The following is a 27232-nucleotide window of genomic DNA, read 5'->3' as shown; positions in this document are numbered from 1 at the left end:
ATGGTCTAGAGATACACAGAACTGCCGATAAAGGCTCAAACATAAATTAAGTACTTAATGTCTTTTTCTAAGTAAGCCAAAATTCCTTAAGCTCTAATTAATCAGCAGACTACTCATTGCCTAGACAGAGATAAACCACAAAGCAGATATTTGTCCCAATTAAGACAAATTCAAAATCAATCATGTTCAAATTATTCTTAGGTATTATATATTCTTTTTAGTTACTGCATGCTATGAATTCTCTTAACATTTTCAATTGAATAGTCAAAGCTCCTTCAAGACATGTACAGTTAAAATTTTAAGAAAGACATTTTTCTAAATGTATTACTTTGAAGTCACACTTCAGTTCAAATTTTGTATTCACAGAATGGCTACTGAGACGCAGCTGGACCTGGCGGAGGAAATCCAGAGGAGGAGGTTCAGTTCCTTCACTGAGGGAGGGCTTCTGAGCCTGCCAGGAAACGGGCTGCCAACAGCGAGTTCCCGCCACCCGGGTGCTGGCACGTGGGAGGCCCTCAGGAAATGCTGGGTACCCGGCTCGGCACCCAAAGCTCCAGGAAACGAGCGGAATGGACGGATCTAAGTATAAGCAAAGCACAGGGAGACAGAGAGGAGAGACGTGATCAGAGCAGACGGCTGAGACTCCATCAAGGGAGCGCCTGGGAGAGTGAGACATCAAGAGAAGCGTGGAGCCGAGGTTGGCTGGGGGAACAGGTCACAAACAAGGTCTCCAGTGGCCCTGCTTTCTCCCAGTCACCCAAGTCTGTATTCTCAGCATGCCTGCACACGAGAAACTGAAAACAAGGAAAGGTGGTAATTTCTTGGTGGTGGGGATACCAGCGTTGCTTCCTAACGAGACGCAGGTCCTTGAATAACGTCATTTTGTTAGAATGTTGATAAGAAAAAGGAATTGCGTCCCAGCGGGGGGCATCTTCACATTCTCCTTGTGCCCGTGCCCGGCTAGGTTTTCTCCAGGTCTTCTGGTTTCCTGCCACATCCTGAAGCCCAACCGGCCCATGCGGACAGGTCCCGGTGTGAGCAAGCACAGGAGAGCGTGGGATTGGCCCTGCCATGAGACAGCATCTGGCCAGGGCTAGTTCTTGCCTTGGCCCTAAGCTGCTGGGATGGGCTCTGCCCACCCTCAACCCTGAACTGCAATAAGCAGGTAAATGACGTTCTTCCTTATTTTAGTCAATTGTTCTTAAATGTGTGTACAACTCCCATCTACTTCAATGTTTAATATCAGAAGTGCTTTGGGTCTTTATTTAGAAGTTCGGTGATGTTTTTATGACTGGTAGTATGCCATAGGAACTTAACTCTTGTCTGTATCAATTAGTTGACGGTGAAATTGATTTTGTGACCCAGGGCTTAATGTTGCAGTTTCTGAGAACCTGCCAGCCACACTAAGGACCTACTGTGCTTGGGTATCTTTGCTTTCTTGTTACCAATTTGTTTACAGAAGCAAGACATGTTAAAAAATCAGGCAAATTCAGCCAGGTGCGGTGGCTCACGCCTATAATCCCAGCACTTTGGGAGGCTGAGGCAGGTGGATCACCTGAGGGAATTCAAGACCAGCCTGATCAACATGGAGAAACCTTGTCTCTACTAAAAATACAAAATTAGCCAGGCATGGTAGTACATGCCTATAATCCCAGCTACTCAGGAGGCTGAGGCAGGAGAATCGCTTGAACCCAGGAGGTGGAGGTTGCAGTGAGCCGAGATAGCACCATTGCACTCTAGCCTGGGCAACAAGAGTGAAACTCCGTCTCAATAAATAAATAAATAAATAAAGGCAGATTCATTTATGTTAATAAAGTTCTTTTATGTAAAAGAAAAGAAAGCAAAGTTAAATTATCCAACTTGTGGCACAGTATTAATAAATGTCAAGTTTACGTGAAACATTTTAAATATTTCAAAAAATATGGTGGCTCACGCATGTAATCCCAGCACTTTGGGAGGTCAAGGCGGGCAGATCACGAGGTCAGGAGATCAAGACCATCCTGGCTAACACAATGAAACCCCGTCTCTACTAAAAATACAAAAAATTAGGCGGGTATGGTGGTGGGCACCTATAGTCCCAGCTACTAGGGAGGCTGAGGCAGGAGAATGGCGTGAATCCAGGAGGCGGAGCTTGCAGTGAGCCGAGATCGCGCCACTGCACTCCAGCCTGGGCAACAGAGCGAGACTCTGTCTCAAAAAAATAAATAAATAAAAAGAAATGTGTCAACCAGCTATCCAATTAAAGATTAAAAAAAAAATACAAATGCTAATCACTCCACCAGCCTTTGGCTGGTCTCAGGTGCACACTAGAGATTTTCTAGCATATAATATTCATACTCTCTGAAGTGGGCTGTTATCTCACCCACTCCACAGAGGAAGAGACTGAGGAGAGAGATGTTTAAGGTAAACAGTTTCCAAATCTCAGCTTGATTTGAGTCCCAGGAAAAAGCAGGTGTCACATATAAAGCAACATAGAAAATGACTCAGGTACAGTACAAGAGTGTGTGTGTGTGTGTGTGTGTGTGTGTGTGTGATTCTGCACACCCAATTAAGCCCAAGATTTGCAAAGCAAGTAAAATCAGTCCCATTGGTGGGCAAGAAAAGGCAGATGAGCGCAGAGTGGGGCTGTTTCTAGTCTTTGCCCTGCTCCAGCTGGTGGTCCATGTACCATCAGAGGAAGGGAGCTGAACGGGAACCAGGGAACCAAGGCACAGGGCACGGCCCTCTCCTCTACTCCCTGTGCTATGGGGCCCCCTCTCTCCTCCCTCCTTTCCACCAGCATAGATCAGAGAGAACCTAGACCAGAAGTCCTAGACATGGACACACACATTCAAAGCACAAGACCCGTCTCACTGCTGCTCTCTAAAACAGCCTCGAAACTACCTTGTTTGCAGTGGGTTCTAGAAAATACGGCTGGGTTAGCTCCTGCACCAGATGAGAACCTTGGCCTACACTGACCTCTTAGATTTATTCAAAACAATCAACATTCATATATGACATTCCCTAAAACAGATCACGAGCATTATACCAACTTAGAGCCAGTAGCTAATTAGACTTGATATGGAGAGCCGCACTGATTCAATCCCGATACAGACTGAGTCACTCATTTAGACACTGTGTCATTTAGACACACGCACAGGACACAGATCAGCAGGCACTGACTGGCTAGCACTGGAACCCGAGGTATCCCTGCATGCGCTCGCCCACCACACAGCTCACTGCTGGGCAGGCCCTGTGCCAGGCCTGGCTGTGAAGCCTCTGGATATGCAGTGTGCTGGGCACGTGCCTCACCCGTCATGCAGCTACAGTTGATGTTTCCAGCTCAGGTCTGGATGGGGGGAGATGAACATTTAAACAACATAGAACACGCACAGAGCTCCTAATTACCAAACTGTGGCTTGTGCCCTTGTCTGTGGGATGAGAACCAGGTGCTATCAGAGAGATGGGGAGTGGGGGTCACTCAGGGAAGACGATCCGAAGACCTGACCGCTGAGAGTGACCAGAGATGAGCCACAGCTGGCCACAAGAAAACAGAGGAAACACTGTTTCTGGAAACAGCGTGTGCAAGGGCCCTGTGGCGGTACCTTCAGGGAACGGACAGGAGTCCAGTGAGGCTGGAGAGCAGCACGCCATGGGGAGTGGCATAAAACAGAGCTGGACAGTGAGACAGGGTCCGGGCTGCAGGAGTGAGGAAGGCAGACGATGAGAAACTGTTGTGGGGCTTGGGGAAGAGAAGCAAAGCCCAACGTCCATGTGTTAATAATCTCTGCAGCCACTGTGCAGAGGACAAAGGGAACGGCCAAGAATGAACCAAAGCAGACAAGCCAGTGGTCCCCAAGTCACGCAGCGGGGAGCAGCTGGTGACCCAGAATGAAGTGGCAGCAAGGAAACGGGCAAACTGGAAAGGAACGCTGAAGGTAGTCCGGCCAGGCTGAGTGATGGATGGAATGGATGAGGGAAGAGCAAGCCAGCGGCGACCCTCGGTCACCTTCCTCACGGGTGCGTCGAGATCAAGGAGCCAAGAGTCATCAGCCCAGGAGACATGGAGAAGCGCTGGGAGTGCTACGCGCTCATTCCTTATGTTCAAAAGCCGAGTGCAGCTCATTACTGCTGACCCTGAGACTGCTTTGGAGCCAGAGGTCTGGCTCTGTTCACTGATCGCACAGGCTCTCAGTAAATACTTGCTGAGTCTACAGAACAAGAACATAAACTTTGATGATTTCACTGCACATACGGTTGACAAGAAAATGCCAACGATCCACATAAAACAGATGTACAAAACACATAGCCAATAAACATTCCCTACAAAGGCTTCTGGGAGCAGAGCTGATGGAGACCTGCGGCCTGCTCTGTATCTGGACTGGAATGCGCCGATAGGATTTTCCACCCAGCAGACTGGTAGGGTTGGGGTAATGTTAAAAACGCACATTTTAAGTTCATGATCATGTGTCTTCTGATATGAGAAACTTATTTTTTCCATTGTCCGTAAAGAAAAATGTAGAAGATCAAGATTAAGACATATAATCTTTCAGAGGACTAACATAATGAAACTGAATCGACATTTACTAAACATTTTGAGACGTTTGACAGGTGTCTATTAAAGGAAAAAATAAAAAGCAGCATCCTAAGTACGGTTAAAATTAGTTTGGAACATGCTGAGTCAAACGGGTTTCTTCACGGAGCTGAGCAACCTGACATGTTTCTCAACAAACAAAAGGGGAAGGCGGCCAGCCACATCTCCAGCTTCACTTAACCCCAAACCCTGTGTCTTGAAATCACCAATAACATCTCTCAGAAAAAAAACCAGCCTGGGAAGTGTTTGACTGTTCATTAAATAACACAGCACTACATCTAAGAGTAACAAAAAATATAAAACCAGTTACTTCTCTTTAATCACACTGTACAAGAGAAAACACTAACAAATGAAATACAATATCCAGGCCGGGCCCGGTGGTTCACGCCTGTAATCCCAGCACTTTGGGAGGCCGAGGCAGGCGGATCACAAGGTCAGGAGATCAAGACCATCCTGGTGAAATCCTATCTCTACTAAAAATACAAAAAATTAGCCGGGAGTGGTGGCGGCGCCCGCAGTCCCAGCTACTCAGGAGGCTGAGGCAGGAGAAATGTCTTGAGCCCAGGAGGCGGAGCTTGCAGTGAGCCGAGATCGTGCACTGCACTCCAGCCTGGGCAACAGAGCAAGACTCCACCTATAAAACAAACAAACAAACAAAAAACAAAAAACGAAACACAATATCCAATATTAAAGACAAATAAACAAATAAATGAGAAATCTGTAATTTGAATACATTATTCTACAAAGGATTCAGGTGTCCATGTATTATCTGCATAGGGAGCTATGAACTGATGTGCTAACCACTGAAGTACCCACGACATGTTACTAGCTCTGTTTATCACAGGCCGCTGTGCAAAACTCAAGTCTAAATATTTAACTTTTCACCTTTAGAAAGAGTATATAACATGTTTCCATAAGGACCTTGAGAAACATAACGTAAGCACAGTGTTAATGGGAAAATCAAACTCTCTAAAATATTTTAAAGGGGTTTATTCTGAGTGGCCACGGCCTAGGGAACAGTCTGAAGAGTGGTCCCCAGATGGCCGGGTTACAGTTTGGTTTTGTGCATTTTACAGAGACAGGAGTGACGGGCAAAGACATACATCAGTCCATGGAGGGTGATGTTGGTTTGGCCCAAAAAGGTGGGGCATCTCAAAGAGGAAGGAGGGCATAAGTCATAAATGGGTTTTAGGGATTCTTGACTTGACAATTGGTTGAGAAAGTTGAGCTACTGTCTAAAGACCTGAAGTCAGTGGGAAAGAAGGACTGAGTCAAGATAAGGGGGTGTGGGGCCGAGGCCCTTGTTACATAAAGGAAACCTCACAGGTGGCAGCCCTCGGAGGGAAGAGATGGTGAATGTCTCTTTTCACACTTTAAAAGTGTCAGGCTCTCAGTTCATCGCTCCTAGATCTGGGAAAGGCTGAGAAAGGCAGACCTGCCTGCATGAATAGATTCTCTACAGATGCAAATTTCCCCAAAAAAGATAGCTTTGTAGTGCCATTTCAAAATATGTCAAAGCAACATATTTTGCAGTAAAATACTTTGATTTTCTTCAGGGTCTGCTATCTGTCATGGATGCTGTAGCAGAGTCAGGTTGGAAAGTAAGCTACGTTATACCTGTTTAAGGAGCCCTTATGGTTGGTGCGGAGTGACTTCACCCTTGCTTTGCGTGACCTTAGGTTTTGTTCATAATTTGGAATCTTATGGCCACAGAGAGTCTGTTCTGTCGGTCTCAGGATCTCCATTTTAACCTAACGCCGGTCAGCGGTGCCTAAACTCCAAAAGGGAGCAGACATAACAAGGCATGTCTGACCTTCCTTCCTGTCATGGCTGGGAATTTCATTTTTAAGGTTCTTCTAGGGTCCCGTTGGCCAAGAGGGAACTGTTCAGTCGGTAGGGAGGCTTAGGATTTTAGTTTTAGTTTACAACCCTATACACAAACACCCCACACACTCACGCGAGAGGGAGAGGGTAGAACCAGGCATGTCTGATCTCCCTTCCATTCCGGCCAATAATTCTGTTTTTTGGGTTTCTCTGGGGGCCCCTTGGCCAAAAGGGGGTTCAATCAGTCAGCTGTGGGCGGGGAGGAGGCTTAGAATTTTATTTTAGATTTACAACAGCTATAACTTCAGAAATAGTTTTAAACATTTACATTATCTTCAACGTCTTACTTTTACTATTTGCAAAGAGAAAACAATATAATTTTCAGATATACTTTACCAAATGGAGTGGTCCAGGTGGCGGGCTCGGTATCAAAGATAGCTTCGCAGCAAAATCTTTTATAGGATTGTCAACTTCAAAATCTTTACAAAGCTTTAGATTAGCCAATAAACTGAAATTCAGAAAACAAAAATCAAACCGCAAAATAAAAATGAGAACCCAGTTGTCATCCTTAGCGTTTCTAATCACACTGGAATCTCCCCAGGGTCTGCAGCAGTGGCTCCAAGACCTGGCATCAAGAGCAGAGTCACCAAGCTGTTGGACGGCAGCAGAGTGGCCCCAGGTTGGCAGTAGTGCCTGAAAGGTGGCACAAAGGGAGGTTTATTTTCAAAGGGGGAGGCCTGGTCATGCTCTGTTTCCTCATCTGGGTGCTAGTTACATGTGTGTGTTCAGTTTGTGGAAAATCACTGGAATTTGTGCGTTTTTCTGTATGTGTGTTTTACCTCAGTAAGGAATAAAAGAACAAACTTCTGAAAGGAGAGTGCTTGAAAAAGTCTGTTTCCAAAATGGACTCTGACTTTTAAAGTACTGTACACAATTTAAAATTGTAAGAGGGGCCGGGTGCGGTGGCTCACACCTGTAATCCCAGCACTTTGGGAGGCCGAGGCAGGTGGATCACGAGGTCAGGAGATCAAGACTATCCTGGCTAACATTGTGAAACCCCATCTCTACTAAAAATACAAAAAATTAGCCGGGCATGGTGGTGGGCATGGTGGTGGGCACCTGTAGTCCCAGCTACTCGGGAGGCTGAGGCAGGAGAATGGCGTGAACCCGGGAGGCAGAGCTTGCAGTAGGCCGAGATAGTGCCACTGCACTCCAGCCTGGGGGACAGAGTGAGACTCTGTCTCAAAAAAAAGAAAAAAAAAAAAAAAAACTACAAGAGAGGTGGGTGTGGTGGCTCACACTGGTATTCCCAGCACTTTGGGAGTCCGAGGCGGGAGAATCACTTGAGGCCAGGAGTTCAAGACCAGCCTACACAAAATAGTGAGACCCCCCATCTCTACAAAAAATTTAAAAATTATCCTGGTGTGGTGGTGCGCGCCTGTAGTCCCAGCTGCCTGGGAGATGGAGCTGGGAGGATCACTTGAGCCTGGGAGTGTGAGGACGCAGTGGGCTACGATAGTGGCACTGCACTGCAGCCTGCGTGACTGTGAGACCTTGTCTCTCAAAAAAATCTGTAAATAAAAATTTAAAAAACAACTGCCCATACTCTGATTCCCAAAACACAATTAAATATACTCTTGCCTATTTTTTGTCCACGTGGAGACATATTTGGCATATTATCACGCTAACAGAACCGATTTTTTTAAAACTACAAATTCGTGTTGTCACACTGCAATTTGAATTTCTGTCATTTGCCTCTTTCAGCTGCATTCTCTTTCCGTATTTTGCCCCTTCTAGTTCTGATCACACAGTAACGGGCACTGAGAAAGAAAGAAGCATGAAAATGAGCACATTTTTCAAGTTATATATGTGTTTGCATTAATGTCTAGCAGGAGGATATCTGTTGCCAATCACAACACCTCCTTTCTTCCTGTCTTCCAAGGGCATCTGTCTGGCCACCACCCATTCATTTCAGCTAACAAAAGGTGGAAGTAACCATCTACATTTTACACAAGAGGAAACTAGAGATTAGTGAAAACATTGTTTACCTTCAAGTAATGAAGATCATCAGTTAGTAAATAAAAGGGGACCATGTCCGGGCTTACTCTGTCACTTCCTGGGCACTGGTGACAGACATTCAGCAAACATGCGTATGCTCAATTCACCTGCTCATTGACTACGACCCAGTCAGCTTTCTGTTCTCAAAGATATTTTATGTCGGCCGGGCGCGGTGGCTCAAGCCTATAATCCCAGCACTTTGGGAGGCCCAGACGGGCGGATCACGAGGTCAGGAGATCGAGATCATCCTGGCTCACACGGTGAAACCCCGTCTCTACTAAAAAGTACAAAAAACTAGCCGGGCGAGGTGGCGGGCGCCTATAGTCCCAGCTACTCGGGAGGCTGAGGCAGGAGAATGGCGTAAACCCGGGAGGCGGAGCTTGCAGTGAGCTGAGATCCGGCCACTGCACCCCAGCCTGGGCGACAGAGTGAGACTCCATCTCAAAAAAAAAAAAAAAAAAAAAGAATTTTTTTTTCTATGGCAATAAAATGTAGACTAGACCCAAACTATGTCCAAAAGCCAGTTGTATTTTAAGAAGTAAACCACTGAAGTGCTGGAATTTGAATTACGGGTCATTGATGTGAACAGTAAGGTTCCGGCTCACCCTCCATGGGGCTCATCCCTCTGGTCAAGGCAGAAGTTCTCAAATGACTGTGCTTTGCAAGACACAGAATAGTACCCATTCAGCGATTTGCCATAGCTCATTCTCCAGCACAATGACACAAAGTGAACTGTTGTTAACTGCTTTCTCCTCGGCCTTTAATCAAACAAGTACAAATTCTAAGACTGTAACTTTACGAGACTCAAAAGAAACGGCTCCATGCACAAGTGCCCACTGGGACTGACCATGTCTGAACTCAGACTACAGCCCCCGAAGTCACAAAAGCATCCTTTGATAACGAGAGCCTACTGGGTTCTACACGATGTCTTTCTGATTTTTCAAAAGTTCTTTACGTCCTCAGCCTTTCTACTTACTATCAGCAGGGAGACAGTTACAGGTTCTACAAAACAAGGTGGCAGGGTCTTGCTCTGTCACCTAGGCTGGAGTGCTGTGGTGCAATGACAGCTCACTGCAGCCTTGAACTCCTAGGCTCAAGCCATCGTCCTGCCTCAGCCTCCCCAGTAGCTGGGACTATAGGCATGCACCACCGCACCCAGTTAGTTTTTAAATTGTTTTTTAGAGACAGGGTATTGCTGTGTTTCCCAGGCTTGTCTCAAACCCCTGGGCTCAAACAATCCTCCCATCTTAGCCTCCCAATACGCTGGGATTACAGGTGTGAGCCACCACACCCAGCCAAGGTCATCTTTAAAATGTCAATAAACCTCATCAGAACAAACAGCAGCCTCCTAATATTCTCAGCTAGGAAAAGAGTTTTTCCTAATATATGCCTCTTTGTGAAAATCTAAACAAAATGAAAATCCTGCACATCAACCTTACTTCCCACAGTGTGGCTTTATCCCTTTCCTACCATGCCATTACCGTATGTTACCAGTCACAGAGAGGAGCGCCTGCTGCCGCACCCCCCTGCCCACTGCCCCCAGCCTTAAGCAGCAGCCTAGGAGGCACAGAGAACTGCCCCTCCTACCGCCCCCAGCCCCCGGTCTCCCAGCTCACCAGGGGAGGCACAGAGAGCTGCACCCCCACCACCTCCAGCCCCTTAGTCCCTTGGCTCACCAGGAGAGGCACAGAGAGCTACCCCCCACCACCCCCAGCCTCCGGTGCCCCAGCTCACCAGGAAAGGCAGTCCTTGAGGGAGTTGTAATAGGGGAACCTGGAGACCACGCACACGGCGTAGGGCACGAAGCAGCCAGCAGCACCCACAGCCGGCCAGGACGGCTCCCAGTGCGTTGTGCCATTGTAGAAACAGTACTCATCCTACATGAAAAGCAACAGTGACATTGTCATCTCCCCACCTTGGCAATTCCAGTATCTGTTTCCAGTGGGGTCATGTTTCAGCACAGAACAAGCTGAGAGTCCACCATCCCCACCCCTGCAACGCGTCCAAGCCAGCACCGGCCCTCCAGTCAAAGTCTACGGGGTCCCTGTTTGGTGCTTGCACCATTTGAGGTGCTGAGGCTACAAAGAGAGCAAGATGCATTCCTGCCCCAGAGAAGCTGACGGCCTTGAGATAAGAAGGAATGCATGATTAGAACACAGTAAGACCCAAGACACACAAAGGACTCTGCTTTACAAGGGGGGAAAATGCAGGAGCTATGCACAGGAAGCGGCACCCACATGTGCCCAGGAGGACAGAGCAGGAGAGGAGGCCTCAGTCTGTGTGGGAGCCACAGCGGTCGTGCTCTAGAAGACCCAGCACACTGCAGAGCTTACAAGTGGCAAAGTATTTGGGGCTCACCAACTGGGCCCTGGGGAAGTGTTGTCAGTTTGGGGTTTTTTGTAGGGATGGAAGGGCATGATGATAGCTTCAGTGTGGGAACTGACTGGATTTAGGGTACCTATAAGATATCTAGGTAAAGGGAGACGTCCAGGAAATAGTCAGCTACATCATTTGTTTATCTAGCCAAATTTAATAAACATCCACTTTCCGAGGGTCAGTCTACTCAATTCCAACCCTGCCTGCTGCCGTGTCATCTTGGGCAGGTCTTTTAATCTGTCTCTGCCACCATGTCTCCATCTGTCATTTCCCAACCTCATTCATTGTGGTTAGGATTAAATGAATGACTCTACACAAAGTGCTTACGCCATGCCTGGTGCTGAGCTGCTCACAGCTGTGCGGCGGCTGCTGCTATTGTTACAGTAGCCGGGGGGAGCTGCAGCTACCCAGACACAATATGGTTCCCACCCTCAAGTCACATAGTGTCATGTCAGAGGAAAGGCAGAGGAGAGTGTATGAGAGGGGCTGGGGCTGTGTTATCAATAGAACGATAGTTGCGGGCTGGGCATGTAGCTCACACCTGTCATCTCAACACTTGTGGAGGCTGAGGCAGGATTCCAGTAGTTCAAGATCAGCATGGGCAACATAGCAAGACCTCATCTCTACAAAAAATACGACATATTAGCTGGGCACGGTGGTGCGCACCTGTGGTCCCAGCTACTCAGGAGACTGAGGTGGGAGAATCACTTGAGCTAGCCCTGGAGATCAAGGATGCAGTGAGCCGCGATCGCACCACTGCACTCCAGCCTGGGCGACACAGCGAGACCGTCTCAAAAAAAAAAGAAAGAACGATAGATATAGCGGTCATCCATATACATGGTGAAGAAGGGGAGGTGAGTGCTGTGGGGCCTCGGGACACCCCGAAACTACACAGCTGCTAGGAGGGCAGGAGCGGGGCCAGGCATGCCCACGCCAGGCCGGCAAAGTGGGAACAGTGGCATCTGCTGTACTGATGCAAACCAGAGGGGTTGCTCCTTTGTTTAACATGTGTATTTCATGATAACGAAAATAACATGCTTGTTGCTCCTGGTAGGTGTTATTTCACAGACAAACTCCCAAGGTGCTTTTCTGAAAGATCCAACATTGTGGATCCTTTCTCATCTGGAACACTGGCTACATGGAGGGGCAGGATTCTCCACCTTCCTCTCATCCCTCCATTAACATAACCCCGGAAGAAAGGCCAGGCACTGCTGGCAGCCAGGTCACAGAGGCAGACGCCGGTCCCCTGCATGCACCGCCCGAGATCTGACCTTGGTTCTGCTCTCAGCACACTGTGAAAATGACCTCTCCCAAAAACATAAGATTATGCATTCGGAGCATCAATGAGTAAGTTTTGCTCCTGCATATTCAGTAAGAACATCCGGACCTGTCAGTGCTGCCCCATGAGTTTCCAGGGACAGAATCCATGTGATTATACCTCACACCTCCCAACACTCAGTGTCACATGTGTAAGCACGCTTCTATCAACAAAGAAAACACGTGCCCTGGGCTCCGAGGGAATCCAGGCCAGCCACTTCTCTCGACTGCATGGAACTCACAGACTTCCCTTCATGGCACCAGGGCACCTAAACTAAGGCTCTGGCTCACTTTTTGCTTCAGGAAACCCTCTGGACGTGTGCAGCTGGTCACCCTGCACCTTTGGATACATCATTTCCCCTACAAGCTCCCCAAAGGCCCTCTGATTCACACACACGGCCCTACCCACACAACACTCGCAATATGCGTGACAGACCTAATATGCTGTCAAGTCCAAACCCCAATCGCTCACACCAAAGACAAAAGGCAGAAACAACCCACAGGTCCATCGACGGATACATGGAGAAATAAAATGCGGTCCATCCAAACGATGGAATGTCATTCAGCCATAAAAGGCCGCGGGGCACTGACACATGCGTCCACGCACATGAACATCAAAACATGCTAAGGGGAAGAAGCCAGACAAGCAGGCCACGTGTTGTAGGAGTCCACTTACACGAAGTGGCCAGAATAGATACATCCAGAGACAGAAAGGGGATTAGCCAGCCAGGCACAGTGCTCACGCCTGTAATCCCAGCACTCTGGGAGGCTGAGGCGGGTGGACCACCTGAGGTCAGTATTTCGAAACCAGCCTGGCCAACACGGTGAAATCTCGTCTCTACTAAAAACACAAAAATTAGCTGGGCCTGGTGGTGGGCGCCTGTAGTCCCAGCTACTCGGGAGGCTGAGGCAGGAGAACCACTTGAACCCAGGAGGCGGAGGTTGCAGTGAGCTGAGACGGTGCCACTGCACTCCACCCCGGGCGACAGAGTGAGACTCTGTGGTATGGGGGAAGCCTTAATGGTATGGGGTTTTCAGGGATGATGAAAACGTTTTGGACCCAGACACTGGTGGCGGTTGCACAATGCTGTGGATGTACTTAATGTTACAGAACTGCACACTTTAAAATGGTTAAAATGGTGAATGTTGTGTTATGTGTATTTCACCATAATAAAAAATCTAAACCCAATTTCAGAGGGGAGTAACGGGAACCACCTACGTGCAGGGGCCGGTAGTACTGGGCCACCACGCCATAGGTCCTATTCCCGCAGACATCGGTCAGCACCAGGAAGTGGACGCGATCCTCCTTGGGTTCAGTGGCCACGCACACACCCCCTGCAGGCAGAAAGAAACGAAGAAGAATCCTGTTCTTGACATGTGGCCTGGGTTACCCACGAGCTGATTACTACACAGTGTTCAGGACACACCTCTCCAGTTATCAGTGGCAGCGCCTTCATGTCCAAGGTGAGTTCATTCTTCCGATCACGCCTCCGGCCATCTCTCCTCCCTGTGTCCCTCCCCACACAGCAATTTCTTTACAAGCTCTCAAGCACCTGCTAGCCAGTGGCAGTGCTTGCTGGGTGCAGCCGCCCATCTGGCGCCTGTCCCGAGTTTATAATCCCTGTGATCAGGAAATCGCACCAAGTTCTGAGGTGGGTGCTTATGCTAGGTGCTTTGTCTGAGTTTTCTGAAGACCACCAGAAAAATAAAGCCCCAAAACGCAAGCTCAGCTGTTAACCGGAACTAGTGAGCCTGGGGACTAAGTGCAGGCCTGTGCTTCTTGCCCCAGTGAAACGGAAAACAGGAGGTTGCGGGGGGAAGCTCAGGCATGCTGGGGGTGAAACAGCTGCAGATGAACTGGGTGTATTTTTAACCTGTCTGCCAACCACTGCAAGACTTCATTTTAAGTGGAAGGGGAAAAGCCTTGAATGCACCAGGAACAAATGGTTTTACCTGGCAGTCCACACAGCCTCCCTTCCAGGACTCAATTCTCCAAAACACCGGGACCGCACTCAATGATTTACATTTCCTTCAGCTTTAAAATCCCCAAGACAGGTCAAGCGGTGGCTCACACCTGTAATCCCAGCACTTTGGAAGGCCAAGGCGGGTGGATCACTTGAGGCCAAGAGTTCAAGACCAGCCTGGCCAACATGGTGAAACCCCATTTCTACTAAAGACATAAAGCCAGGCGTGGTGGTGGGCACCTGTAATCCCAGCTACTTGAGAGGCTGACACAGAAGAATCACTTGAACCCAGGAGGCGGAGGTTGAAGTGAGCAGAGATTGTGCTACTGAACTCCAACCTGAGCAACAGACTGAGACTCCGTCTCCACACACGCACAAAAAAATTCCCCAAGATTAAGAAAACTAAATCCCACACAAGAGGAGGCAGTGAGGGTCCCTGGCTCTGCCGCTCACGCCACTTCCCTTTGCCTGTGGGTTTCTGGGAACGGATCACTCTGGCGGCTGGCAGCAGGAGGCCCCTAGCAGTGCCTACCTCCTAGACATACCTGGGAAGCACAGCTGGGGCAGGGCGAGGAGGTCCACGCCGTCGGGGACGGTGACATCCTCAGGCTCTGGCACTCTGGAGAGCCCCGGGAGGCCTTTCCACTGCTCTGGTCTGGGCCTCTCTCTCTTCTTTCTGAAGGAGCGCCTCCTGGTTTTACCGAGAGTGCCACAGTTTGCACCAACCATTTGACTGTCCTCTTTACCGATAAAAGGAGGCACAAAAATGGACAAGACCTCTGGATCAAGAGCAGAAAGATGTTTGACTCCCTTTTTCTGAGCAACCTAAAAAAGGGAAAATAAGAGTTACTTCTTGTTCCAGGGTGTCCTTTCTGTCTGAGCTTCACTGTTTTTCTCCTCCCCTCAGTGCCCACAAACACTAGAGCCTCAGCACTGTCATTCAAAGGTGTCACTGGTATGAGTGGCTTTTCCCACCTGAGGCTCCTGACAGTAAAGGGCTCCTGGGAAGCGTGTTTTAGGAACCTGCCGGGCCCTACGATCAGGGAAGCCATACAGCCTCACAGAGCCTGGCTCTTCAGCTGTGCACATGGACAGCAGGACCCTGCCTCCTTCCTGTAAAGCACTGCGGTCCAGGCTGGGGACTGGGATCCAGACCTGAGCTCAAGTCCTGGCTGTGCCTCCAGCTCCTGGCAGCAAGCTTCTTTGTCCCTTTAAGGGGCGAGTACAGGGAATAAGGGAGACAATGTAAGTCCAGTACTCAGCCCAGTGGGGCTGCCAGGAGCCCATGGATATACTGTTCAGCCCTCCCTGGGTGGGGGGCAGGCTCTGTATATTGTCAAACCCCACACACACACATTTACCAGGGCCACGCCCTCCACGCCCCCACCCGGGCCTGTGCTGCCTCCTTTCTACCACACGGATCTGGGAGGATGCACGGGGTGAGAAACGGCACCGGTGGGTACAGAGGAGACACGTGCCCTTCCTCGGCTGACCAAAGAACCCCTCGAATCAATAAAAGGGGGGCATTTGGCCTGTCTCCACTTTAACTTGGTATAATTTTTGTTTTTGCCTTTTTTCTTCCCATCCTTCCCTAAAATAATATAAAGCACATGGGCTGTCCCTTCGATCTCTCTTCCATGTTACTACTATGCCCAATACAGCTCCTAGTACCGAGCTAGGACTAAACAAATACTGCTGCCTGGCTGATTTCAGATCTTTCCAAGGTGGGTAAGCTGCAGTCCGTGAGCGAGAAGGAAGTGGTCCCAGTGCTAAACTAGCCCGAAACAGCAAAGCCTGAAGCAAGAGGCCCTGGGTACCCAAGGCATGGAGAGACAGGAGGCGGCCGAGGGCAGGTAGTCAAGGGTCTTTAAGGGACCCTAGAAAGGACAGCATTGCCAGGCGCAGTGGCTCATGCCTGTGATCCCAGCACTTTGGGAGGCCAGAGCGGGAGGACTGCTTGAGCCCAGGAGTTCAAGGCCAGCCTGAGCAACAAAATAAGACCTCGTCTCTACAAACAATAAAAAAATTAGCCAGGCATGGTGGCGCATGCCTGTGGTCCCAGCTACACAGGAGGCTAAGGCAGGAGGATCGCCTGAGCCTAGGAGGCTGAGGCTGCAGTGAGCTGTGATCACACCACTGTACTCTGGCCTGGGTGAAAGAGCAAGACCTGGTCTCAAAAAAAGAAAAAACAAAAAAGGAAAGAAGGAAGGAAGGAAGGAAGGAAGGAAGGAAGGAAGGAAGGAAGGAAGGAAGGAAGGGAGGAAGGAAAGAAAATATATATACATACAAACAATAAAAAAATTAGCCAGGCATGGTGGCGCATGCCTGTGGTCCCAGCTACACAGGAGGCTAAGGCAGGAGGATCGCCTGAGCCTAGGAGGCTGAGGCTGCAGTGAGCCATGATTGCACCACTGCAATCCAGCTTGAATGACAGAATAACACCCTGTCAAGAAAGAAAGAAGGAAGGAAGGAAGGAAGGAAGGAAAGATGGAAGGAAGGAAGGAAAGAAGGAAGGAAGGAAGGAAGGAAGGAAGGAAGGAGAGAAGGAAGGAAGGAAGGAAAGAAGGAAGGAAGGAAGGAAGGAAGGAAGGAAGGAAGGAGAGAAGGAAGGAAGGAAGGAAGGAAGGAGAGAAGGAAGGAAGGAAGGAAAGAAGGAAGGAAGGAAGGAAGGAAGGAAGGAAGGAAGGAAGGAAGGAAGGAAGGAAGGAAGGAAGGAAGGAAGGAAGGAAGGAAGGAAGGAAGGAAGGAAGGAAGGAAGGAAGGAAGGAAGGAAGGAAGGAAGGAAGGAAGGAAGGAAGGAAGGAGAGAAGGAAAGAAAGAAAAAAAGGATAGCACCACCGCCCAGAGAAATGGGACCTTGGCTGATAGAAAAGGCACAGCCAACACTCAACATTCCAGTAAGACGCAGCAGTGACAAAAGGGGAGCTCTTATGCTGGAAGAAATTTCAACAACGGCAGCAGTTTCCATCAGTAAGCACACTCTAATCTCTACATGACGATTTGCATGCTACATCACTCAAATTCGGTAAACAATTGCTTTACATTTGGAGAAAAAAATGTATCAGTAGGAACTAGGACAAAACATGGGAAATCCATATTATCGTATAATGTAAAAGCTCTAGTGTAGCATGCATTAAAGAAGTCCATTTCCTCAATTACATGTCACTTTCTCTAAAACTTTCCTATCAGAATTGAACAGTTCTGACCTAACAAATGGAGCATGTTCAAGGCAGCATATGAGATGAGTGAGCAGCCCTCCTCCTGGATCCTGGAACTGCCTTGATCCCGCCTCCCTTCTGGTTTCCCTTGGTCTGACGGCTCCTTTCTGGCCCCCACAGACCCTTTTAAGTCCTGCTCACATGTTGTGACTCCCAGGCCTGGGTCCTTCACCTTCCTCCTGGAGGACCTCAGCACTCACAGCACAGACCCAAACGGACAGCCCAGAGTCCTACTCCCAGCCTACACCTCTTTCCAGTCCCAGGCTCCCCTTGACTGCCTCCTGCCACCCCCACAGCACCTCTGGGGTCCCTTAAACTTACAGTCTCAAAAATTAAGCTCCTGCTAGTTTCCAAAAAGCCTGATCTTCCACCTATGTTCTCTGCAACAAACACAGTGCAGTTCAGGTCTTCAGAGCTGGGACTCTAGCCCCTCAGGCCCTGCCCCCATCATGCCCCACCTGCAGACCCACACCTCAGCCACTGGTCCTGGAGAACCTCTCCATCAACTCGCTGCTGCCCCACTGCACCATGTTTACACGCCAAGCACCTGCATGACCCGTGGCTCCGGGCAGGTAGCGAGTAACCAGAAGCAAAGCCTTGGAGGTTTCTGTCAGGAGAAGAAGGAAGACACTGCCTCCCACCCAGCCCAGGGCTCCCCACTAGCATCTTGTCCACTATCTCAAAGAGGGACGTCCCTGTCTGACTGCAGACCAGATACTCTGCGGCCCCAACCCAGCCTTGAAGCACCACAGTGCCATCCCCACATTGAAGAAAGCATGTTTGTTTTGCCACGTCATGATACTATATCTTCCCATGTGTCATACGTGGGCATGAGTCATAGGACAGTGCACCCCTGAGCAGCAGGCCAGCTCGCTCCCTAAGCCAGGATGCCCCCGGAGCCAAGCATGACTAAGCCCCCTGGGGTTCTCAGGACATACAGCACCTCTGCAATGACCTGCTTTTACCCTGCTTTCCCCTGCTCTTCCATGGGCTCAGGGCCCAGCCCCTCACTGCTCCACCTGTGCTGGGGCAGACCCTCTACCCCCCACACTCACTGAAGAGGGTCTTGGCCACCTTGCAGCCAGGACCACAGGCTCCTCCAGGCCTCCACCTCCCGGCTCATCACCCCCTGGGGCATCTCGGCGCTGCCCAGCAGTATTCTACCACCTTCCATTTGAGGGGGTGCGGTGCAGCAGTTGTGTTGTATTCCTCTCTGTCCCCACATTTAGCAGAGAAGATGACTGAGGCGATTCTGTGCCTCATTCACACTCCTGGCACCTGGCATCTCTTAGAGGCACTCTCAGCCTGGACTGAACATTGGTTCAGTTGACTTGACTAGTTCAGTTGGTTGACTAGAGTCAACACCCGACCTGTCATTCCTCTAGTTACCTCTAGTCACTTATAATGATGTGCCCCAGATCCAATCAACTTGGCATTCAGTTGCTCACCATACACCTGTTTTTTCTCAGGATGAAATATCTGTTGTCTTTTCTGAATGGACAAGCAATACAATCTCATTTTGAAAAATAACAATATAGAGGCCAGGCACAGTGGCTCATGCCTGTAATCCCAGCACTTTGGGAGGCTGAGGCGGGCAGATTACCTGAGGTTGGGAGTTCAAGATTAGCCTGACCAACATGGAGAAACCCCCTGTCTACTAAAAATACAAAATTAGCCAGGCATAGTGGTACATGCCTATAATCCCAGCTACTCGGGCGACTCAGACAGGAGAATCACTTGAACCTGGGAGGCGGAGGTTGTGATGAGCCGAGATGGCACCATTGCACTCCAGCCTGGGCAACAAGAGCGAAACTCCGTCCCCCTCCCAAAAAAATAAACAACAATATAGAAATAATAAAGGAGCTAATAGAAAGGGACGACACACTTTGTACAGGGTGACTACATCCTTCCCATTTTATGAATTTGTATGCATCTTATACACTTTAATGCATGTATAAATGTATAAATTTGTTTCACAAATGTAGTAATCCTACATAACAGGTTCCATTAGCTGTTTTAACTACTCCATGTGGCTGACCTCCCTGTTCACAACTGTGCATATCACAATATCACAGCATGTGTCAACTCAGTCATGTATTGACCCAGCCTCCTCCCGAGAGATGTGTGGGTGGCTCTCAAGTCTTCACCACACTGAACAGAGCAGTGACACACACTTGCACGCACCCAGTTCTTTCCCTAGAATAAATTCCTGACAATGGAAGTCTTGGCACAAGAGTGTTCAGAGGTTACTTGGTGATACAAGCTGTGGCTGCCCTCAGCCAACAGACCCCACCACCACTGAGATGCTAGTCACCTCTGCCAGTCTGCAGCAGGACGTGAGGTCATTTCCCGTTCTTCTGTCCCGGGTGTGGACTTACTAAACCCCTACCCAATAACCATCATTTTGGTTTTTAAAACTGCTAATTAAAAAGCAAAAACCAGAACACTCTAATTTACTTGCGTCACAGATTAATTTCTAAGTTAGAATACACAGTGGAATTCATCTTCACTATAGGATTGGCCATTATTAAGGGGATAAAACAAATTCATAGATTTTTTTTTTACTACTCTCCAACTGTTTAGTTAGAATTAAATGAAATTTAAAATTCAGTTTCTCAGCTCACTGGCCACTCTACAAGCTCAGTGACCACATGGCCAGTGGCTATTGTACTGGACGGTGCAAAGAGAGAACACAGACTGCCATCACCCAGGAAGATCGGCTGGCCAGTGCTGTTCCGAAACTGAAAGTCAGGATGATGTCCACTGAAAACCATAACAATGGAGCTTCACACACACGAATTATGCAGGTGACCTGCACTATGGAAGGTACTCAGAACACTTTCCACCCCTGTGTGATGGATTTATGATGGATCCCGTCACACCTATGTCTAGTCTCCATAGCAACTAATAAAGGGGTGGCGGCGGGGGGCTCTATATTAAAGGGGTGGAGGGGAATGTAACTAACCACAGTAACTAACATCAGTCTACATTCTCAAACTCTCCGTCACCATTCCCAACAAGACAAACACCACTCCCCCTTCTAGGAAACGAAACAAAAGGGGCCTCCGCTACCCAACATGAAGCTGGATATTCCTCATACCTCCGGACCTGTGTTCTCATGTGTCATCAAGAAGGAATGCCTGCGCCACAGAGAAATGGGGATTTGTAAAAGTCAAGGTAAAAATTATTCAAAAGTCTTGGACATTCAGGCCAGGTGCGGTGGCTCACGCCTGTAATCCCAGCATTTTGGGAGGCCAAGGTGGGCAGATCACAAGGTCAGGAGATGGAGACCATCCTGGCTAACAGGGTGAAACCCCGTTTCTACTAAAAATACAAAAAGAAATCTGCTGGGCATGGTAGCAGGCACCTGTAGTCCCAGCTACTCGGGAGGCTGAGGCAGGGGAATGGCGTGAAGCTCCGGGGGGCGGAGCTTGCAGTGAGCTGAGATTGCACCACTGCACTCCAGCCTGGGAGACAGAGCAAGACTCCACCAAAAAAAAAAAAAAAAAAAAAAAAAAAACCCTTGGACATTCAAAATAGAACTGCCGCAGAAAACCTACATAAATAAAATCATATGTTTGCTTAACTATAACATCAGTGTTGACCTTAAAAGTAGGATGGATCCAAGAAATTGAATCCATCCCCTAATGCTCCTTATTTTCTTAGTCCTTCACCACTTTTCTCTCCGCCCTTTGCCAAACCCCTAACAGAATCAAAAGACAAAGTAAAGAGGACAAAGTTAAGCATGCACAGTAGCACACTGGCCATACTCTCACTTAACCTGGGAACATGAAAATGTTGCAGCGTGTTTAGTTCAGGAATGCACCATTGGCTGGGCGCAGAGGCTCACGCCTGTAATCCCAGCACTTTGGGAGGCTGAGGTGGGAGGATCACTTGAGCTCAGGAATTGGAGACGAGCCTGGGCGACACAGTGAGACCTCCTCTCTATTATAAAATAAGAATAATAATAAAGAAACAAAAAAAAAAAAAGAAAGCACCACTGCAAATATTCCAGTTGATTCACTCTTCTCTCAAAAGACATGTCTCACACCAAGCAACTAATACCCATGTGGTAACCGCCCTGGAGGAAAGACATCCAGCGGCTGAGGAGACCACAGCAGCAACTAGGTCATTTCCTATTCGAAGAAAAAGGAGGCAATGCCATTTGGCAAATTCGAGGTAGAGAGACAAATCAATTCATGACGTTGCGAGGAGACAGAGTTCAAACGGGATCTACTGACATGACAGGGCATTGAGGGGAAGGAAAGGTTGAGGGAAACGCAGAAACTATTTCCATAGCAGAAGGCTTTTTCACTGAAGTCGAAGCTGGCTTTGTACTGACGCCTAGCAAGGGAAACTCCCTGGACACTCACAGACATTCATCTGGTTACTTGCAGGAACATTCACCTTTCCAGGTGACACCCTCTGCCCTGCAGTCTTTATTTTCCCTGGATAGCCCAGCGTCATTTAAATACTCAGAAGCCTCTCTGCCTTTCAATGCTGTCGTCTGCAAAGAGATGAACGGACCTGTGCGGACGCTGGCCAGTGACGCCGGGATCTCCAGGTAACATGACCCAGTCACTGTGTCACAGACAGGCGGGCCAGGGGGAAACCAGAGCCACAGATGGATTCCAGGGAAAGCCAGCGTTACAGAATTAGGAAAAGCTGGGGAAGAAAAAGGAAAACGAGAATTTCCAAAACTGCCGCTTTCCCAGCAGAAGGGAGATGAAGTTGTCACTTTGGCTACGAGGGTGCAGAGATGGAGGAAGGGTTGGGGGTGGGGATGGTACTGCAAGTGAGAAAAATAGCTATAGGCTTCATCGCAAAGCGGTTCATGCAGAATACACGAGGCCGGCGGCTAACTCCAAGACTTGCTCTCTCATTATTCCGTGCCTGGTGCGGAACCCACTACCCAGGTGACAACACATCCCAGCATAAAGCATGAAATCATTCAGGGCTGGGCCCGCCAGACCGTGAGGCTCCGGCGGCTTCCGCCCGTTGTCTGGTGCACCCCACCTTCAGCACCTGCCGCAGATGGGGGCGATTGAAAACAGAGGCCCAGAGACGCTCCGAGGCGAGGCACCCTCAGATTCCTGGCTGGCAGCCCAAGTTCGCAGCCGAGGGCCCAGGGCGGGGAGAGGAGGGGAAAGGAAGGAAGGGGAGCAGGACGCTGCTCGGGGGCACCTGCCTGAGCTCGGGCGGGGTCCCCGGCCACAGGCGCGCGGGGTCACGGCCGGGGGGACCGGGACTCAGCCCTCGGAAAGTCCGCCCCAGCCCGCGGGGCACCCGGGCACCTGCTCTCCGACCACTGCCCCGGCTGCTGCCTCGCGGCTCACGTCCGCCTTAGTTTCCCCTCCCGCCCCTTACCTGCTCGAGGCCTCGGAGGCTGTCCCGGGGGGCGCCCAGCAGCGCGCACAGCTCCAGCAGCCTCGAGGGCAGCGACAAGTGCTGCGACGCGGCCTCCGCCATGGCTGCCCGCCGCCCGCTGTGGGTACCGCGCTCGGGTGCCTCGGCCGCTCAGCCGCCCGCAGACCCCTGGGGACCCGCCGCGCGCCGCCTGGGGTTCGGGTGCGCTGCGAGCGCCGTCCGCGGGGCGGGGCTGGAGGCAGGGCCCGGAGGGGCGGGGCCCGAGCCGAGGCGGGGCCTGGAGAGCCCCAGCGGATCCCGCGGGGAGACAGAGTTTGGGGGCGGGGCTTGACTGGATGGGGAGGTCCTGGGCGGGGCCTGGAGTGGCTGGCCCGGCCCCAGGGATGGGGACTTAGGGGCGGGGCCAGTCCTGGGGCGGGTGCTGCTGGAGACCCGCGCGCCGTCGTCATTTCCGAACCGGCCTGCGGGCCCTGGCGCGTGCGCGGCGTCGTAGCACGCGCCCCCTTCTTTCGGCCCCGCCCCGCCCCACCGGCCGCCGGCTCCCTGGGGGACCGAGGGAGGAAAGGGCGGGGTCCTCAGGTGCCCGGCGACGTCATCCAGCCCGCTAGGCTCCAGGGCGCAAAGGGTCCCCTGATCTGGCAGTCCCTGGCCCCACCCTGGAGAGCGTGGGGGCACAAAGGCCGGACGAGCCGCCCGCCGCCGCCTCCGGGAAGGCCTCCCTTGCCAGGACAGCGGAGTTGGCCGGGTTTGGACAGCAGGAAGGGCCAGCGGGAAGGGGGTTGGAAAGATCCACTCCTGGTTAATAACTCTGCCGGGTTAACCTAGGGCCGGCCATGTCCAGTACGGACTTGAGTAAAATTCAGCAGGAAAGGGAGCAGAGTGGGCGCTGCTAGAGGGAGGCTTCAGGACTGAGGGTCAGAGGCCCAAGGCCTGGCAGGGCCCTTCCGTCGGGAGCTCCAGCTCCATCAGCTTGGCCTGATGACCGGTGGGCCACGGGCCTCTTCCAGCCTCAGGCTGACCCCAGAGAAAGGGCAGCCCACAAGCCTGGAAGGCCGACTTGCTGCCTGGTCATTGCTGCAGAGCCTGGAGGGGCCCAGGCTCAGTCCCTGCTGACCTGCGGCTCCCTTTACCCTGCCATAGCCATCTGTGTAACCCAGGGGAATGATTCCAAAGGGACCTCCACTTCTGATAATCTATGATTCTGTTTTTTAAAAAACAAAACTCTAAATCGCTTAATGTCAAACATCTGTCATCAGCTGAACAGGAAAAGGAACAGTAGGTACAACGCAAGGCAACATCAGAAAGGGGAGCCCTGAGGAATTTCTCCCTCCTTCCCCAAGCTGGGTGAGGTCGTGACTGCAGCCTGACTCACGGGTTTTATTTCGCTTAGTAACCTAAAGATGGTGAGGATCCGCTAGTTCTCCCTCAGGCCTGGAGGCTGCCTGCCATGGGTGGCTCTCATCGGTGAGCCGAGGCCACAGTTGTTATAATCTCTGACTTCAAAAGAAAGACCAATTTCATGCACAATTGCCTGTCTCTCTCGACAGTGGCATCGGTTTTTGTTGTTGTCTTTCTGCTTGTTTTTGAGACAGAGTTTTGCTCTTGTAGCCCAGGCTGCAGTGCAATGGCGTGATCTCAGCTCACCGCAACCTCCACCTCCCAGGTTCAAGCGATTCTCCTGCCTCAGCCTCCAGAGTAGCTGGGATTACAGGCGCCCACTACCACACCTCGCTAATTTTTGTATTTTTAGTGGAGATGGGGTTTCACCATGTTAGCCAAGCTGGTCTCAAACTCCTGACCTTAGGTGATCCACCTGCTTTGGCCTCCCAAAGTCCTGGGATTACAGGCGTGAGCCACCACGCCCAGCCTCGGTGGCCTCATTTTTAGCAGCCTCTGCAAAGCGCACAGTCTGAGTCCATCGCCTGGAGTCCCCAGCATGCAGGAGAGAGGCTCTCAGGCTGGGCTGGAGCCATGAGCCACTCCCTGAGGGCGCACGGGGCCTGGGTCTGGCTCCTTTGTGTGTTGCTATGTGACAGGTGAGCTCAACAGCCCTAAGCTGTGACTTCCTGAGGGCCAGTGGTCAAGATTCAAGGAGATAAACACATGGCAGCTCTTGCCACAAGGACCCAGTGAGGCTCAAGCGAGAGCAGGTCTCTGCTGTCCCTTTATTGCCAAAAGGCCAAATGCTTTAAGGAAGAGAGCTCCAGCAGTGCACAGAGCTTGCAGTTGACTCCGTTAGGCCCCCTTTTCCTCTTCCTTAAAACCAGATAATTGGGCCAGATGACCTCTGAGGGGCTCCCAGCTCTGCGCTTGTTAATACATTCCTGTCTCTCATGCCACAGGTCCTTCCAAAGTGCCTACAGAAAGCTTTGGCCCATCCTTGAAAAATTGCTAATGGGTTTGGAGATCCAAGATGGAGATGACTAGCAATCAAGCTCAAAGGTGGAAAAGTCACGTCGAGGCAGATGAGCAGATGAGGGGGCCTCGAGAAGAAGAGAGGGGCACGGAGAGCCCAGCCAGCAGGAACAATTTCCCCAGTAGGCAGCACTGCCCCACATCAGAGTCGAGGAAAGCAAAGCTCAGACTGGATAAAAGAAACCTGCAAACATGGTCAGTGCCACTGCATGTGGGCTCAGAGCACGTGAACCTCCTTCCCTGTGTGTGCCTGTGAAATGGGTTTACTGCTCTAACTCTCAGGGACACCGTGAAGATCAAACGAGAAAATAGAAATAAACATGATTTATAAACCATAAAGTACTGATACCAAAAGAGGGGCGAGCTCAGCATTGCGAATGTGCTGATACTAAACGGTTCACTTTAAGATGGTTTTATGGTGTGTGAATTTCACTTGAATAAATTGTTTTAATGGAGTTCATGGGGACGCTGCAGGATGTCAATAACCTTTGGACATTTTAGCAGCACTTTAGGTGTTAAAATTATTTTTTTAAAAATACAGGATGAAGGGAAAAGCTTCTTGACATTGGATTTGGCAGTGATTCCTTGCATACGACTCCAAAAGCACAGATAACAAAAGAAAAAATAGTTAAATTGTCTTCATCAAAGTTAAAACTTTTGTACATCAAAGAACTCTTTCAAAAGAGTGAAAAAGTCACAGAATAAGAGAAAATGTTTGCCGATCATATACCTGATAAAGAATTAATATTCGGAGCCAGATGCAGTGGCTTATACCTATAATCCCAGCACTTTGGGATGCCAAGACAGGCAGATCACTTGAGGTCAGGAGTTCGAGACAAGCCCGGCCAAAATGGTGAAACCCCAGCTCTACTAAAATACAAAAATTAGCCAGGCGTGGTGGCGGGCACCCAGCTATTTGGGAAGTTGAGGCAGGACAATCGCTTGAACCCAGAAGGCAGAGGTTGCAGTTAACCAAGATCACGCAACTGCACTCCAGCTTGGGTGACAAAGTGAGATCCCATCTCAAAAAAAAAAAAGTTATTATTCAGAATATATTAAGAATTCCTACAACTCAACAACAAAAAAAATCCAGCCCAATTAAAAAGTGGGCACAGACCCGAATCGACATTTCTTAGAAGACACACAAATGGTCAATAAGTTCATGAAAAGATATTTAACATCACTAATCATTGGGGAAATGCACATCAAAACTAAAATGAGATACCATGTCACACTTATTAGATGTTATTTTTTAAAAATAACACAACAACAAAAAATAAGAAATGTGGGCGAGGATGTGAAGAAATGGAAACCCTTGTGGACTGTTGTTGGGAATGTGAAATGGCACAGCTGCTGTGGAAAACAGTATGGCAGTTCCTCACAAAACTAAACAGAATTACCGCATGACCCAGCGATCCTACCTCTGACATATACTGGAAAGAACTGAAATAAGACGCTGGAACAGACACTTGTAACCCATGTTCACAGCTGCACTGTTCATAGTAGACAAAAGGTGGGAGTAACCCGAATGTCCATCAGTGGATGAATGGGTAAATAGATTTTCTTTCACTGGCAGTAAAAGCTGTGACTCTGGAGGCGACTGCATTTCACACAGCTCTCCACACGGGTGAGTGCACAGCTTTCTCGTCTCTTTCCTATGCTGTGTCTTCAGAGCTAGCTATGATATGATATGTTGTGATATGTACATATTGAATATACGTCTTGTACATACAAATGCAACCAGTTTATTGAGGGCTTGATGGAGGATATGGAGTGTGGAGGAATAGTCTTACATTTCCAATTTAAAAATCTCAACAACAACAAAATATGGGACAGAAGTGCAAGAGTTTTGGTGTTCTCTAGAGCAATGGCACTCTGTCCCTAGAAGAATGGTAGGAGCGGGGCATGTTCATATGTCCTTGAGGTGTGACCGCACATGGGCACACAGTAGCCCAAAGCACCTCCCAGCCGGGAGCAGTTCCTTTTATGGGGCCGCCTGGGCAGGAGCCAAGGTGCTGGGTTCAAAACAAAAAGGAGTGGCTGTCCCACACTAAGTAACTCACCAAACCTCACTGACCTCAGGTTTCTTCTCTGTAAAAAGAGCGATGCGGGGCCCAGCT

General features: G+C 49.8%; 2 protein-coding genes across 6 annotated transcripts in view; one reads left to right on the top strand and one right to left on the bottom strand.

Moving 5' to 3' along the window:
- The window catches only part of DENND3 (DENN domain containing 3), a 68201-nt gene extending 45234 nt beyond the window's left edge, over positions 1-22967 (bottom strand). Inside the window, exons 1-5 of one of the 5 annotated variants that reach the window (XR_001889749.1) lie at positions 22698-22967; positions 14658-14937; positions 13368-13483; positions 10190-10332; positions 6794-6905 (exon numbers count right to left, since the gene is read on the bottom strand). Coding sequence is in view for 3 of the 5 variants with exons in the window: in XM_017895122.1 (XP_017750611.1) it covers positions 6794-6905; positions 10190-10332; positions 13368-13483; positions 14658-14937; positions 22698-22799 (753 nt within the window). In the remaining 2 variants the exon portion in view is untranslated. Of the gene's footprint in view, positions 1-6793; positions 6906-10189; positions 10333-13367; positions 13484-14657; positions 14938-21857; positions 21879-22697 lie in introns of those variants that run through there. The other 4 variants (XR_001889750.1, XM_017895122.1, XM_017895121.1 and 1 more) reach the window with 4 other exon arrangements.
- LOC108544149 (collagen alpha-2(IV) chain-like) lies at positions 22798-25572 on the top strand. Its single transcript, XM_017895111.1, has 4 exons — positions 22798-22898; positions 23093-23442; positions 23954-23972; positions 25040-25572. The coding sequence occupies exons 1-4, from the start codon at positions 22798-22800 to the stop codon at positions 25122-25124; spliced, it is 555 nt and encodes a 184-aa protein (XP_017750600.1). The 3' UTR covers positions 25125-25572.
- Positions 25573-27232: the final 1660 nt, after the last annotated feature.

The sequence above is a fragment of the Rhinopithecus bieti genome, unplaced genomic scaffold (assembly GCF_001698545.2).
Source record: "Rhinopithecus bieti isolate Rb0 unplaced genomic scaffold, ASM169854v2 scaffold_25940, whole genome shotgun sequence".
Lineage (NCBI taxonomy): Eukaryota > Metazoa > Chordata > Mammalia > Primates > Cercopithecidae > Rhinopithecus > Rhinopithecus bieti.
This window is presented reverse-complemented; position numbering and strand designations above follow the sequence as displayed.